General features: G+C 34.9%; 1 protein-coding gene across 1 annotated transcript in view; it reads right to left on the minus strand.

Moving 5' to 3' along the window:
- Window positions 1–316: 316 nt before the first annotated feature.
- LOC142336200 (vam6/Vps39-like protein) overlaps window positions 317–14643 on the minus strand; it is a 46280-nt gene continuing 31953 nt past the window's right edge. Inside the window, exons 7-8 of the mRNA XM_075384855.1 lie at window positions 11521–11778; window positions 317–1780 (exon numbers count right to left, since the gene is read on the minus strand). Of these exons, the coding sequence (XP_075240970.1) occupies window positions 542–1780; window positions 11521–11778 (1497 nt within the window). The 3' untranslated portion in view covers window positions 317–541. The remainder of the gene's footprint in view (window positions 1781–11520; window positions 11779–14643) is intronic.

Raw genomic sequence — 14643 nt, forward strand, 5'->3', positions numbered from 1 at the left:
GTAAAAACCAAGATCACCGCAATATAGCTCCGCTCAGGTTACAGCTTCGCCGCTATAAAAAAGAGATCGCTTAAATAATAGCCGTTTGAGAGGCTGACGGCGGCTATTAAACACTTAAAACTGTTGTTTTAATTGCCGCCAAAAATTGATCTTAAAACCTTGGAAGTTCGTAGAACGGTGTGATGAAACATTTTATGCACACAGATTCCAAAGATTCGAAGAGAATTAGTCTCGAATTTTTGGGCACCATGAAATTCTTGTCAAACAAAAACTATCTGCTTAGGATCGAATGATCTAGTTGGATTTAGAAAAATAATCTAACAAAAATAAATTGTTTAAACTAAAGCACTAAATTTGTCAACATAAATAGAATTTTGTAATAGAGAAAATCGTATACAGTTCATCAATCTTTAATCAAAATTTAATGTGGAGGTAATTTATGAAGGCTATTTGAATAGTTTAAAGAGATTAAATGCATAAGCATCACGGAAATTCCGCTGTCAATCATTGACAATGAGAATATATAAATTTCACAGAAGCATTACATGAATCTAGCGGCATCGGATCTCTCTCTCGTTCGCGACTGCTGATTCTTGAAACAGTTCAGATGCAACAGCTTCCTCCTATCAAACCTCCCGGATAGCTCGCTCTCTCCGAGGGGGGCACATCTCACAAACTTGGAGTTGCCAATTTTGTTCTTACACAAATCGCAAACGTCTTCGAATATTTCAAATTTCTCCGCCAAATGAGAGTCGAGGTCTTTTTGGAAGCGCATAGCTTCATAACTCAGCAGGCTCCTTAATATTTGATCATCTCGTTTCTGATTGGTTGTTTTTCTCAAAACATTTTCCAGATAACTTGCTACTTCCTTCAAGGGTACCCAATCCGGTAGTTTCCTCAGTGCCCTTTCCATATTGATCATATCCCAATATTCGCCCAAAACTCGCAAAGCAGCGTCGACATTGGGCCGCATTGCGTAAGTTGATGTAATAGCTACAGTTGCATACGCTTTGGGGTCTATGTACGCACAAAAGAGACTGAAATAAACGTTCTCCCAATTTGATTTCGGCAACTTTTTAGACACAATTGATTCGCAATACACTTCGGCCTGCTTCGGTTCCTTAAGAACATGAATGTAAATAGACAAGGCTTTGTCGTGATTTCCCATTCGTCCATTTAAAATCGCCTGCTCAATATACAGTGTCTCCATCGGGAAGCTCACTAGCAAATCACGCGGATCGTAATGTTCGGATTCAGTCAGAAACTGTAAAAGCTTCTTTCTCAGTTCTCCAAGTTCACCCGGTTCCTGTCCGGCTTTGGCCATTTCTTGGCTCTCACTCAGTGAAGCTTGGTACTCAATCTGAAGTTGAACAATTTCGTCTTTGTAAGACATGGCTAACGCATTGTGATAATCTTGCTTCGTTTCGCCTCGCTTCATGATGATATACTCGAGATACTGAATAACCAACCTGTTGCTAATATCCTTTAGAAATTTAACCACCTTGTTGGCTGGAAGACTTTTGCATTCCGCACTCTCGTCTGTGAAAACCTGTAGACCGTCGTTTGGAAATGACTTCAAAACCCAGCGAGAGTACTCAAAAATGACCTCCAAATAATCTGCACCCAACTTCTGCAGATACGATACTGTCATTTCATGCCCACTCATTGCTGTATTTTGTTGTCCAGAGAGATCTCGGAGCAGTTTTAGGGCTTCAGGGTGTCGCTTACGTGATTGATAAAATAGCACCAGTTCTTTATGACGTCGCTTGTTTTCTAGCACCTAAAAGACTAGTATTGAAAGATTTGTTCACATTGTAATCAGCAAAATGTAAATTCAGTAGGTTCAAGATAACAAAAGGTTAACAAGAATGAGCTCAAATGTCAACAACTTTTTCGACAGGTACACAAAGGAACTGATTATCCATTCACGACCAAACCCGTACCGAACCCCCAGAGCCCATCAGGCCTGATTCAGAGATTTTCCAGAGGCCAAGTCTTGGCAGAGAGATGCCAAGACTTGGGTAGCGGAGCCAAGACTTGAGACATCTCTGGGCAGAGAGAGGCCAAGACTTGGGTTTTTCTGGGCAGCGCAGACCCCAAGTCTTGGGTTTCTCTGAGCAGAGTTAAGGTTGACATCATGAGGATCCAGGGTTTTTATTTAATGAGGGCAACTTTTTTAAATAAATTTGGTGCCCAATTATACGTTTTCTGTCAAAAAAAACCATTTGCAGATGAAATTCGTGAACTTCACCCCAAGACTTGGGGCCTCTCTGGGCAGAGAAAATCCAAGTCTTGGGTTTCTCTGCCAAGTCTTAGAATCGGTTTCTTCTCTTCACGTTTACTGATATACAAAATATCCCCATGATAGAAGTAAAAACTGAGTATTTGTTTCCAAATAGGTCCCATGTGTATTAGGTCTCAAAAAAAGATTAGCTGCAATCTGAAGTTCAAAAAAAAACGTTTGCGGATTAATTGGATCAAATTACCTTGACATTTTTAAACAATAAACAGTCCTTAAAACTTACACAGCTGATAAATAGATCCTAAAACTTCAGCCAAAAGTTATTAAGAAAGTAACGAAACGAAAAGATTAGTTTAATTCATTCGCGGTCGGTTAAATCAATTCTGTTCTAATTTCTGTGAAAAGTTATTTTTGAAACTTTGTCACCTTCAAGATTTCAGCAAAAATTTTTGTTGCATATCTTCTCCTCTGAGTCTTTGTGTTTTGTGTATCAACGGTTGGGGAATTCTAAGCTGAGTTTCATTTGGTTCCTAATATAGAGAGAAGAACATTTTTGAAATTCACAGATTGTTAAGTAACTCAATCTCTCAATATTGATAATTTTTGCAGTCATTGTTATAAATGAAGAAGAAAAACGCTCAGTTCTGAAAAACCAATGAGAGAATCACCACTGAGAAACTCATGGTCAGATTGGATCACTACTTACATTTTACGTCTCAAAAAATATTAGCTGAAAACTGAAGTTAAAAAAAAACAATTGCGGATTAACTGGATCAAATTACCTTGCGGACTTTTTTAAACATTAAACAGTCCTTACAACTTACACAGCTGATAAACAGATCCTAAAACTTAAGCCAAAAGTTATTAAGAAAGTAACGAAACGAAAAGATTAGTTTAATTCATTCGCAGTCGGTTAAATTAATTGTTCTAATTTCTGTAAAAAGTTATTTTTGAAACTTTGTCACCTTCAAGAATTCAGCAAAGATTTTTGTTGCATATCTTATCCTCTGAGTCTTTGTGTTTTGTGTATCAACGGTTGGGGAATTATAAGCTGAGTTTCATTTGGTTCCTAATATAGAGAGAAGCACATTTTTGAAATTCACAGATTGTTAAGTAACTCAATCTCTCAATGTTGATAATTTTTGCAGTCATTGTTATAAATGAAGAAGAAAAACGCTCAGTTCTGAAAAACCAATGAGAGAATCACCACTGAGAAATTCATGGTCAGATTGGATCAATACTTACATTTTACGTCTCAAAAAATATTAGCTGAAAACTGAAGTTAAAAAAAAAAACAATTGCGGATTAACTGGATCAAATTACCTTGCGGACTTTTTTAAACATTAAACTGTCCTTACAACTTACACAGCTGATAAATAGATCCTAAAACTTAAGCCAAAAGTTATTAAGAAAGTAACGAAACGAAAAGATTAGTTTAATTATTCGCGGTCGGTTAAATTAATTCTGTTCTAATTTCTGTAAAAAGTTATTTTTGAAACTTTGACACCTTCAATTCAGCAAAGATTATTGTAAAAGCAATGCCCGTCACATGACCAAGATACTCATTTGTGAATGGACAGGGAAAACGTAAGAATAACCAGGTCCCTTCTCACTATATTCAAAAACAAAACCGGAAGCGTCGTGGAGTATGGCATGTAATCTCACTGTTTTTAAAATATTTGTCTAACGAAGAATTATCAATAACAATCAAACCTACGTACGGTCGCAACTTCAACGCAATATCCAAATCAAGATCCGGATCAAGGTAGAGACAAGTCGCTAAAAATACAAAAATCGTTGACTATATTGTGAATAATCTTTTTTCAAACCTTTGCAAATCTCGTGAATACTTTTCAAATCAACCGTTGCTATAGTAGCCATTTGATAATGATCAATTTCTGCTAACAAATGACCAAAACCACTTCATCACACGTCTAAATATCACATAATAACCCCCTCCCCTCCATTGGGGTAGTAAGACTACTTACATGTAGCGTTAAATTCAAAGGCAAACGACCTAAGTAAAACTAGGGCGGAATAGAACAATCCAAACGGCAATAAGTTGCCGGCGGAAAGATTTTATCCCGCCTATCCTATTCCCACTTAACCGCCACTACCTAATATTCTATGGTTAAGAGTCGAATGATAACCCCCCTTTCTTTACGTAGGTATTAGATACTACTCAGGGAATTCCAAATAAAGATGCGAAAAAGACTTTCGGGCAGTACAATTTAGAACAAAGCTGGCAGATTGACAGAAAATAGCCGTAAAATCGTCTTTTCATTAAAGGCTGATATGTTATATTTTGATTAAAAATCTGTATAGGTTTTTGCTGCCTCTATTAGCTGCTCTGAAATAACCTTCATGGAGAGTGACACACCCATTTGACCTTATCTCTTTGAATTAAAGTAAAAAAAAGTCAATTCAAGTGAGGAAGTCAAGTGTGACCAAAAATTTAATCACGCGAATGAACAAAAAAACTCGCTCCACTAAGAGCAAAAAAAAGACGTCACACACGCACTCTAGTTGAAATTGCATAAATGAATGAACAAAAAGCAGATTTGAAGTGGTTGTGACGTCATTTGGTCGTAACAAAAAACGCGACGACGAAATAAAAAAAAACCAAGAGACGGCCAATAATAGCCCCAGCTATCGCTGTGCAGCTATTAATAAAACATACAGAAATGAGCCCTTCAATAACAGACCCCCACAACCCCATTGAGTTTCTGTAAAACTGATTTTAATAGAACGTACGTTTTGAACTGCTGTTTTTTTGTGCTTTTCTACAGCTCTTTTGTTAATTTTTTCAGTTCTTTCTGCTGCTTTGCTATTATATACTCAAATCTGCCTGTTAACTGCGCCAATGACATCTATTAATAATAAGATTGAGCGAAAGAGCAAAAGCAACAAAAATGAGCAAAAAACATCTTTTTCTGAAAGCAAGTGGCGTCAAAGTAGTGAAAACTAATAGATATGAATAAGAGCATTAAATTGATCAAACTTGTACTCACAGGTGGGCCACGTAGAGCTGTCCATAATAGGAATAACTGTCATCCAAAAAAACTACAAAAGAAAAAAAGAAAATCGCTTGTATTCGCAAAAAATGCTAAAAAAAACCGTTATATTCATTTCAGATGGGTAAATTATTTTAAGCTTACCACAAGAGAAAGGCACTGAAACCTATCGATGCCTTGATGAGCTTTAATAACAAAACAGCAAAAAGAACTGCAAAAAATAGAAACAATTATTTTATTTTATTAAGTCTATTAATTGCGTTTTGAGCGGTTTAAACAACTGTAATTAGAAACAATTGAGATTAATCGGGCTTGTTCTGACACAATTCAGCGAATTTTTATTGACAAACCAAAAAACTGGACATAGAATGGACAATGGAAAGAGTGAGTAACTCAGAAAAAAAAACAGATGAAAAATTGATAAAAACAGCAAAACCATTGTCGAAATGCAGCATGTCAAACAAAAACGAGATAGCGAATTTTTGCTCAAACGTCATTTTCTCACTAGTGGCACATTCAACATTAGTGAAAAAAATCACGACGCCCAATCACTCTCTGTGTGGCTCCACCTCCTGCTTAGGCGTGACCAAAATCATCACTTCAATTTGACTTCAAAAGTCATGACAGCGTCTGAACAGATCTTTAAAAAAACAGCCGGAAGAATCCGGAAAAACTCCAAGAATAGAATTATAACTTCAACTCTTGTCAACCACGTACTAATAGAAACAATAACTTCATTATACCATTCAATCTCAAACAAAAAAACTGAGGAAAGAAAATAATACGGAAAAAAACTGTCAATTTTTTTTGTGGGAAACATTTTAAGACTCATTAAGCAGAGTTTAAAATATAATGTATATTATGATTCAAATGTGTTCAACAAACGAAAATCAAGTGATGGAAAAACAAACGAAACCAACGCTAATCTTGAGAAAAAGAGTTAACAAAAGAATTATAGCACGAAAACTAAAAATAGTTCTACTTTTTAATAGTTCGCATCCAAAACAAAACATGAGCAAGAATTTAAAAATACAAAAACTGCAGAACTAATTTATTCAATGAAAAAATGTGCTATCAAGAATTTAATTGTTTTCACTCTGCAATAATAACCCTAGTACCAATTCTGATTAATCAATTCAGTTTGACAGAATATTCTTTAAAAAAAAACAAGAAGAATTAGGCAAAAAACAACAAAAATTTAACAAAACAGAAAGTTAACAAAAAATTGTTCAAATGTAGCCTAATTTCTTCTTACAAAGCAAATTTAAATTGGTATTAACGAATCTAAAAGTCCGCGAATACAAACATAAAAACCAGTTGCAATCAAAAAACACCTTACACACTGTTAACATGGAAAAGAGATACAAGAAGCGTTACAAAGGCGTATAAAACGGCGAAATCACAAACCTACATCAAAATTGCACGCCAAACTGTAGTATATGATTGAGATGGTCGAAAATGCTCCAAACTCTCTGCAGTTGCTTGTTAATATGGTTTAGCAAATATTAAAATATACCACTTTACCCAAAATGTAAGGCAAGAACTAAAAAAAATGCTTCGAAATATTCGCACATAATTATGAGAAACCCTTCTGATAGAAAAAAAATGGCGTTTAAACTAAAAAACTGCTTTGAAAATGCCACACGAGATTGAAAAATTCACTCGCTCAGCGAAATTTTTTTCACACTTACTTTTTTCGCTCTTTCGAAAGCTGGTGTAACAAAAACACCACTATCTCTTCTCTCCGCTCTCCATTTTTGCTCAACAACAAAAAATCAAATTTTTTGCACGAGCGTCATTGACTTTTATATCCTGTTTCAGAACAACTGGACCGATTAAAAAAATAGATCAACATAACTCATTTTCGAGTCGTAAAAAGACAGGGCCCAAGACAATTCAAAATCTTTGAATTGTGAAAAAAACAGGAGCGCTATAATAGGCGGCTGAGAAGTCGAGAGCTGCTATTAATAATGAATTATAATTAATACTATACTATAATCCCCGACAAAAGTGGACAAAAAAGCGCCAAATTGGGTTAGTATGTGTACAAATGTATAAAACAAAAACACTTCATCAAAAACCGAGAAATTCAAAGCATGAACAACAGCTCAAAAAATTATTGTACCGAGACAAGAAATAAATGAACAAACAGATAATTTTAAAAACATAGCCGGCATATTGCCGGAATAGCTGCGAAAGAATAGACCTGCGTGTCGTATAATAGAGATAGAAACAGATCTAAATTGAAAAACATCCACGCCGCTCAAAAAACTTGGTAAAAAACATTCAGCGATAAATTAATAACGCTTGTTACAATTCATTCCACAGAAGCCTCTTATTAGGGACCTTTACTGCACATATGAGTTCCTTTGACCTTAAACAAATTCAAATTAAACTTAAGTTTTAAAGTGCAAAAGTCATTTTATTGAGTGAGGTAAGTCACGTATGATCAAAATCTAATCACGCAAAGAACCTAAAAACTTTCGCTAAAGCGAGTGAGAAATGACGTCACGCGCGCAAATGCCGTTAGTGAGAGGAAGAAGTCATTCAGAAAATTTGACTTTCAGCTTTACTGTGTGAACAAATGTAAAACGAAAAAAGAGCGTCAGACGACGAAACAAAAAAAACATAGCAGGACAAGTCCTGACGTACAATTCAAAGAATTTTCATTGACTGAACAGAAAAACTAGACCTAGAATGGACTATGAGTGAATTGAGAAAACCATTTTAAAAAAATCAGATCGAAAAATAGGAAACATAGCTGGCAGATTGCCAGAAAATAGCCGCAATAGCTTCGTAGATCTGCAGTCTCAAAAAAACAGTAAAAAAGACAGACCAAAAAATTCGACTTTTCATTGAAGGCTGATCTGTTATATTTTGATTAAAAATCTGCATAAGTTATTGCTGCCTCTATTAGCTGATCTCAAATAACCTTCATTTAGAGTGACACACACCCATTTGACCTTATCTCTTTGAATTAAAGTAAATAAAAGTCAATTTCAAAGTGAGGAAGTCATTTTTGAGAGTGAGGTAAGTCAAGTGTGACCAAAAATTTAATCACGCGCATGAACAAAAAACTCGCTCCACTAAGAGCGAAAAATGACGTCACACATGCAATTCAGTTGAAATTGCATGAACGAATGAACAAAAAGTGGCTGTGACGTCATATGGTCGTAACAAAAATCATGACGACGAAATAAAAAAAACCAAGAGAAGGCCAATAATAGCCCCAGCTATCGCTGTGCGGCTATTAAAAAAAAATCAATGTCAAAATGCCGCATGTGAACAAAATAAACCACTAGCGAGAAATGAAACTTTAATTCAAACAAAAAACTATGCCTAGAATGAGCTGTGAATGGATTGGGAAAACCGTTTAGAAAAAAATTCGATCCAAATAATCGAAATAACAGTAAAAATCAGAGTGAAATTGCCGCATGTGAACAAAAAACCACTACCGAGAAACCGAAATTTTGTTCAAACACCATTTTCGCACTCTACTTTAAAATTAGAGCGAAAAAAAGTCACGCCGCAAAACCACTCGCTTTTTCGCTCCATTTCCTGTTTCGGCGTGACCAGAATCATTACTCCGATTTGACTTCAAAAATCATGAAAATGTGTGAACAGATCTTAAAAAAAAACATAGCCGGAAGAATTCCGGAAACGACTCGAAGGATAAAATTGCCCATACTTATGACTTAACAAATAGAACAACTATTGTGAACCCTGAACCTCCACAAATGCCATAAAATATAAGGAACATTAGAGACGGCATTCAAACACAAATTGAACAAAAAAACTAGAAAAACTTAAGGAGTTTTTTAATAGTACAAGGAAGCATAAAACCGAATAAAGTTCCTTTGCACTTAGAGCATTGAAAAAAGTTCGCAAAACAATGGGCAAGTCATAATAGGCTAGGAGACTTCTCAGATTTAAAAAAAGAGAATAAGAAAAAATATTCTTACTCCAAAAAATAAGAAAAATGGTTTAAAATTTCTCAATTTTTCTACCAAATTTCCCAAGAAAAAAATAATTGATACCAAGAGAACTTTAGTCAAATGGTAACCGAAAATATCTTAAGTAACAAGCTTCTATTCGATTCCCACTGAAAGCATTAAAACAAAAAACCATTAAATTTTGTCTAAAAATCAGCAAAACTGATCAAAAACCTCCAAATTAGCAGTAAACTCAAATTAACTACTTGAACACTTCAATTCCTATCAAAACAAACCTAAAACTAATACAGTATCATAATCAAACTTCATAACCATCAAAAGATGGAAAAAAACTGCATTTAAAAGCCGCACGTGAAAAAATTATTCGCTCGCTTAGAGAACTTTTCAGACATCAAAATTGATTAAAAAAAAGTAAAGAGATTAAGAAAAGTTAATAATATCTGTCATTGGAAAGTGCTCTAAATACATTCCATTAAAACCTCTAGAAAAGTTCCTATCAAAAGCTAGAATACTAAAAAGTAGCAAAAAGCAGAATCAGAAGATTTCAGCAAAAATTCAAAAGAAAAAATCATAAAAATTCGCGGAAATCTTCATAAAAATTACTCAATTATCTTTAAAAAAATGACTCAAAACTGAAATCAAAATCATCAACACGCATTAAAAACAACTAAATTGGACTATAGGCATCCCCAAATGCTATAAAAACTTGAAGAACACAAAGAGCATATAAAAACAACTTGAAAGAAATCTTAGAAAAAAATAAGCTTTTTTTTCACGAGAGCACAAAGAGCCAAAAAACGTTAAATTGAGCAAAAAGAAAACCGAAAAACTTCCAAAACAATAGGAAAACCGATTAGGCTAAGAAACTTCTCTAAGTTTAGAAAAAAAGCGAAAAACGGCAAAAAATTAAGAAGAATAATTAAAAATGTTTCAGTTTATTGTCATTTTTCTTAACAAAAAACTCGTTTAAAACCTAAGAAAATGTAATCACTTGGTATCTAAAGACTCAGTAACTAACATGCGTCTATTCAAAGCCCATACAAAGCAACATAACAAGACAAAACGCAAAAAATTGATAAAATTCGCCTAAAATTCAGCAAAATAGCTGAAAAACCAGCAAAATGGTATAAAATTCGTATTAATGACCAAAAACCTACAAACCACTATTAAAGCAACCTTAAAAATCATACAATATCATAATAAGACTTCTAAACCAAAAAAATTAACAAAAAAACGGTTTTAAAAAGCCGCACGTGAACACAAAATTTCGCTCGCTTACAGAAATTTTTTTCACACCTCAATTTCTCGCTCTCTCGAAAACAGCGGAATGAACAAAAAACCACTCTCTTTTCGCTCCCCTCTTCACTTTTGTTCAGCACCCAAACCACTCTAAAAATTTTCACGCGTTTTATTTCCTGCTTCAAAATTCACTCCAACTAAAGTGATTAAAAAAAAGGACTTCTCCAATACTCCTCTTCGAGTCGTAAAAAGACAGCGCCCCAATACAATTCAAATTCTTTGAATTGTAAAAAAACCAAGAGAACCGCAATATAGCTTCGCTCAGCTTACAGCTTCGCAGCTATAAACATACTCGGCAGATTGCCGGAAAATAGCCGCCGTTGATTCCAATAAGCATGATTGGGATTGAACGAATAGAATATATTGAAAAAAAAAAGATTTTTGTACAAAAATATTTTTTAAGTCCGATTTATTTTGATGGCATTTCGTAGTTGAACATACTTCTGTTTCTTAGAGAGAGGCTACAGGGGCTACTATCAATACCAATAAGCATTAGAGATGGTAACTAAGACCTATAGGAACGATGTTCAAATAGCGGGCATCTAAAATTGGGCTTTATGGGTTTATCCCGTTTCTATTTCTGACTTCAATTTTTTATACCGACTCTGTTCATTTTGAATTGCTTTGCTTAGCAACTGATGTTCAAATTCACTTTTAGCAGAATGAGAGAAGAGAGAAACTAGCCTAGAGAAGTCAAAAAGATTTCACGCAAAATGTCGAAAAAGCGGCAAAATGGTAAAGCGAAAAAAAGTTTGACGAAGTAAAAAAAAAATACGAGCGCAATAATAGCCGGCTGAGAAGATGAGGGCGGCTATTAAAAACAAACAATCAAAAACACTGAGCCAAATTGACTGAAAATGGTTAAAATCCTCGAAAAGTCATTCACTCAACGAAGCGCATGCACAAAAAATCTTCTTTCGCTAAAAAAAAACAGTTCACATGACACTTTTACTCAATTTTAATTCTCGGCAACTCACAAGGGTAAAAAATTATTGCCATTGAAAAAATTCACCTTAACAGTCGTGTCATAGCTGCATCTATTATTGTCCAGTCTGAGCAGATTTCCCAGTTCTGGGTCATTGGATAGGACGAAACTTTTCATGAGTGCTGTGTCTATCACCTCCCTCAAACTGGCCACTGGGAATTGAGCTGGCAGTTCAGTAGTTGTGGTTGCCAGTGAAAAGTACTCCTGAGGAGGGATAGTAGTTATACCCTTCTTCTCCTTCTCAATCAACTCTTTTCGTATCTGTTGCAGATACTCTACCAGCACCTACAATACATTGTTCAATCTGTACTGTGCTTACAGTAATCAACATCTTAAGTTATGCTAAGTTTATTATTTCTTCAATTGTAAGTCTTTGGCCTCCACCAAGTTTACTTGTGGCTATGCTTAAAATCGTTACCATGCACAGTACATAGTTACAATAAAGTTTTTCATAGGCTTGTCATGTTAAAGAAGTGGATACCAATTTACAAAAAAAAACAGCTCAAGAGCAGAAACGTAAGCTATCGCCAAACATAGCCGGCAGACTGCATGAATAGCTGCGAAAAAAATAGACTTGCGTGCCGCGTAATAGAGATAGAAACAGATACAGATATATGTTGAAAACGTTACCGACACCGTTCAAAAAGCTATGTAAAACTCATTCAGCGATAAAATAATAATGCTTGTTATTCATTCCGCAGAAGCCTTTTCATTAGGGGCCTTTAACACACATATGAGTCCCTTTATCCTTAACCCCCCCCCCCCCCCCCCCCCAAAAAAAAAAAAAATGTGAGGACAATAATAGTTTTGGAATCTATGATACAGTTGCAAATGTATCATAACCCATTCAAATGTCAAATGATTGCGAAAATATGGCCTCGGGCAGAAAATTGCATGAAACTCACCCCTTAAAAAATAGCTGGCAGATTGCCAGAAAATAGCCGCAATAGCTTCGTAGATCTGCAGTCTCAAAAAAAAACAGTAAAAAAGACAGACCAAAAAAGTTCGTCTTTTCATTGAAGGCTGATATGTTATATTTTGCTTAAAAACCTGTATAAGTTATTGCTGCCTCTATTAGCTGCTCTCAAATACCCTTCATTTAGAGTGACACACACCCATTTGACCTTATCTCTTTGAATTAAAGTAAATAAAAGTCAATTTTAAAGTGAGGAAAGTCAAGTGAGGTAACTCAAGTGTGACCAAAAATTTAATCACGCGAATGAACAAAACTCGCTCCACTAAGAGCGAAAAATGACGTCACACACGCACTTCAGTTGAAATTGCATGAACGAATGGACAAAAAGCAGATTTGAAGTGGTTGTAACAGTCATATGGTCGTAACAAAAATCGCGACGAAATAAAAAAAACATAGCAGGACAAGTCCTGACGTACAATTCAAAAAATTTTCATTGACTAAACAAAAACACTAGTCGTAGAATGGACTATGAGTGAATTGAGAAACCCATTTTTTACAAAAAAAAAATCAGATAGAAAAAAGAAAACAGAAAATCAATGTCAAAATGCCGCATGTAAACAAAAAAATCACAAGCGAGAAAAGAAAACTTAATTAAAACAAAAAAACTAGGCCTAGAATGAGCTGTGAATTAATTGGGAAAACCATTTAGAAAAAACTCCGATCCAAAAATATGAGAAAACAGTAAAAATCAGAGTGAAATTGCCGCATGTGAACAAAAAACAACTACCGAGAAACCGAATTTTTGTTCAAACACCGTTTTCTCACTCTACTTTAAAATTAGAGCGAAAAAAATTCACGCCGCAAAACCACTCGCTTTTTCGCTCCATTTCCTGTTTAGGCGTGAACAAAATCACAAATCACTACTCCAATTTGACTTCAAAAATCATGAAAATGTGTGAACAGATCTTAAAAAAAGACAGCGCCCTAATACAATTCAAATTCTTTGAATTGTAAAAAACCGGGAGAAGGCCTATAATAGCCCCAACTAATGCTGTGCAGCTATCAAAAACAAAGCAGAGATGCCGCATGTGAAGTAAAATACCATCAAGAAAGAAAATTTTTGTTCAAACACCGTTTTCTCACTCTACTTAAAAATTAGAAAAAAATTTACGCCGCAACACCAATCGCTTTTTCGCTACACTTCCTGTTTCGACATGACCAAAACCATCGCTTCAATTTGGCTTTCAAAATCATAAGTGTGAACACATCTTTAATGAAAAACAAAGTCAGAAGAATACCGGAAACGACTCTAAGAAAAAATTCCAGAAAATTAGTTGCTACCCAAACTACTCATGAGAAGTTGAATAATATTTGAAGTATAATACACATAGAATGAGCTGTGAATGAATGGGGAAAACCATTTAGAAAAAAATCCGATCCAAAAATATGACAAAACAGTAAAAATCAGAGTGAAATTGCCGCATGTGAACAAAAAACAACTACCGAGAAACCGAATTTTTGTTCAAACACCGTTTTCTCACTCTACTTTAAAATTAGAGCGAAGAAAATTCACGCCGCAAAACCACTCGCTTTTTCGCTCCATTTCCTGTTTAGGCGTGACCAAAATCACAAATCACTACTCCAATTTGACTTCAAAAATCATGAAAATGTGTGAACAGATCTTAAAAAAAAGACAGCATCCTAATACAATTCAAATTCTTTGAATTGTAAAAAACCGGGAGAAGGCCTATAATAGCCCCAACTAATGCTGTGCAGCTATTAAAAACAAAGCAGAGATGCCGCATGTGAATTAAAATACCACCAAGAAAGAAAATTTTTGTTCAGACACCGTTTTCTCACTCTACCTAAAAATTAGAAAAAAATTTACGCCGCAACACCGATTGCTTTTTTGCTACACTTCCTGTTTCGACATGACCAAAACCATCACTTCAATTTGGCTTTCAGAATCATAAGTGTGAACACATCTTTAATGAAAAACAAAGTCAGAAGAATACCGGAAACGACTCTAAGAAAAATTTCCAGAAAATTAGTTGCTACCCAAACTACTCATGAGAAGTTGAATAATATTTGAAGTATAATACACATAGAATGAGCTGTGAATGAATGGGGAAAACCATTTAGAAAAAAATCCGATCCAAAAATATGACAAAACAGTAAAAATCAGAGTGAAATTGCCGCATGTGAACAAAAAACAACTACCGAGAAACCGAATT

This window comes from Convolutriloba macropyga, chromosome 3 (assembly GCF_964194025.1).
Source record: "Convolutriloba macropyga chromosome 3, txConMacr16.3, whole genome shotgun sequence".
Taxonomy (NCBI): domain Eukaryota; kingdom Metazoa; phylum Xenacoelomorpha; order Acoela; family Convolutidae; genus Convolutriloba; species Convolutriloba macropyga.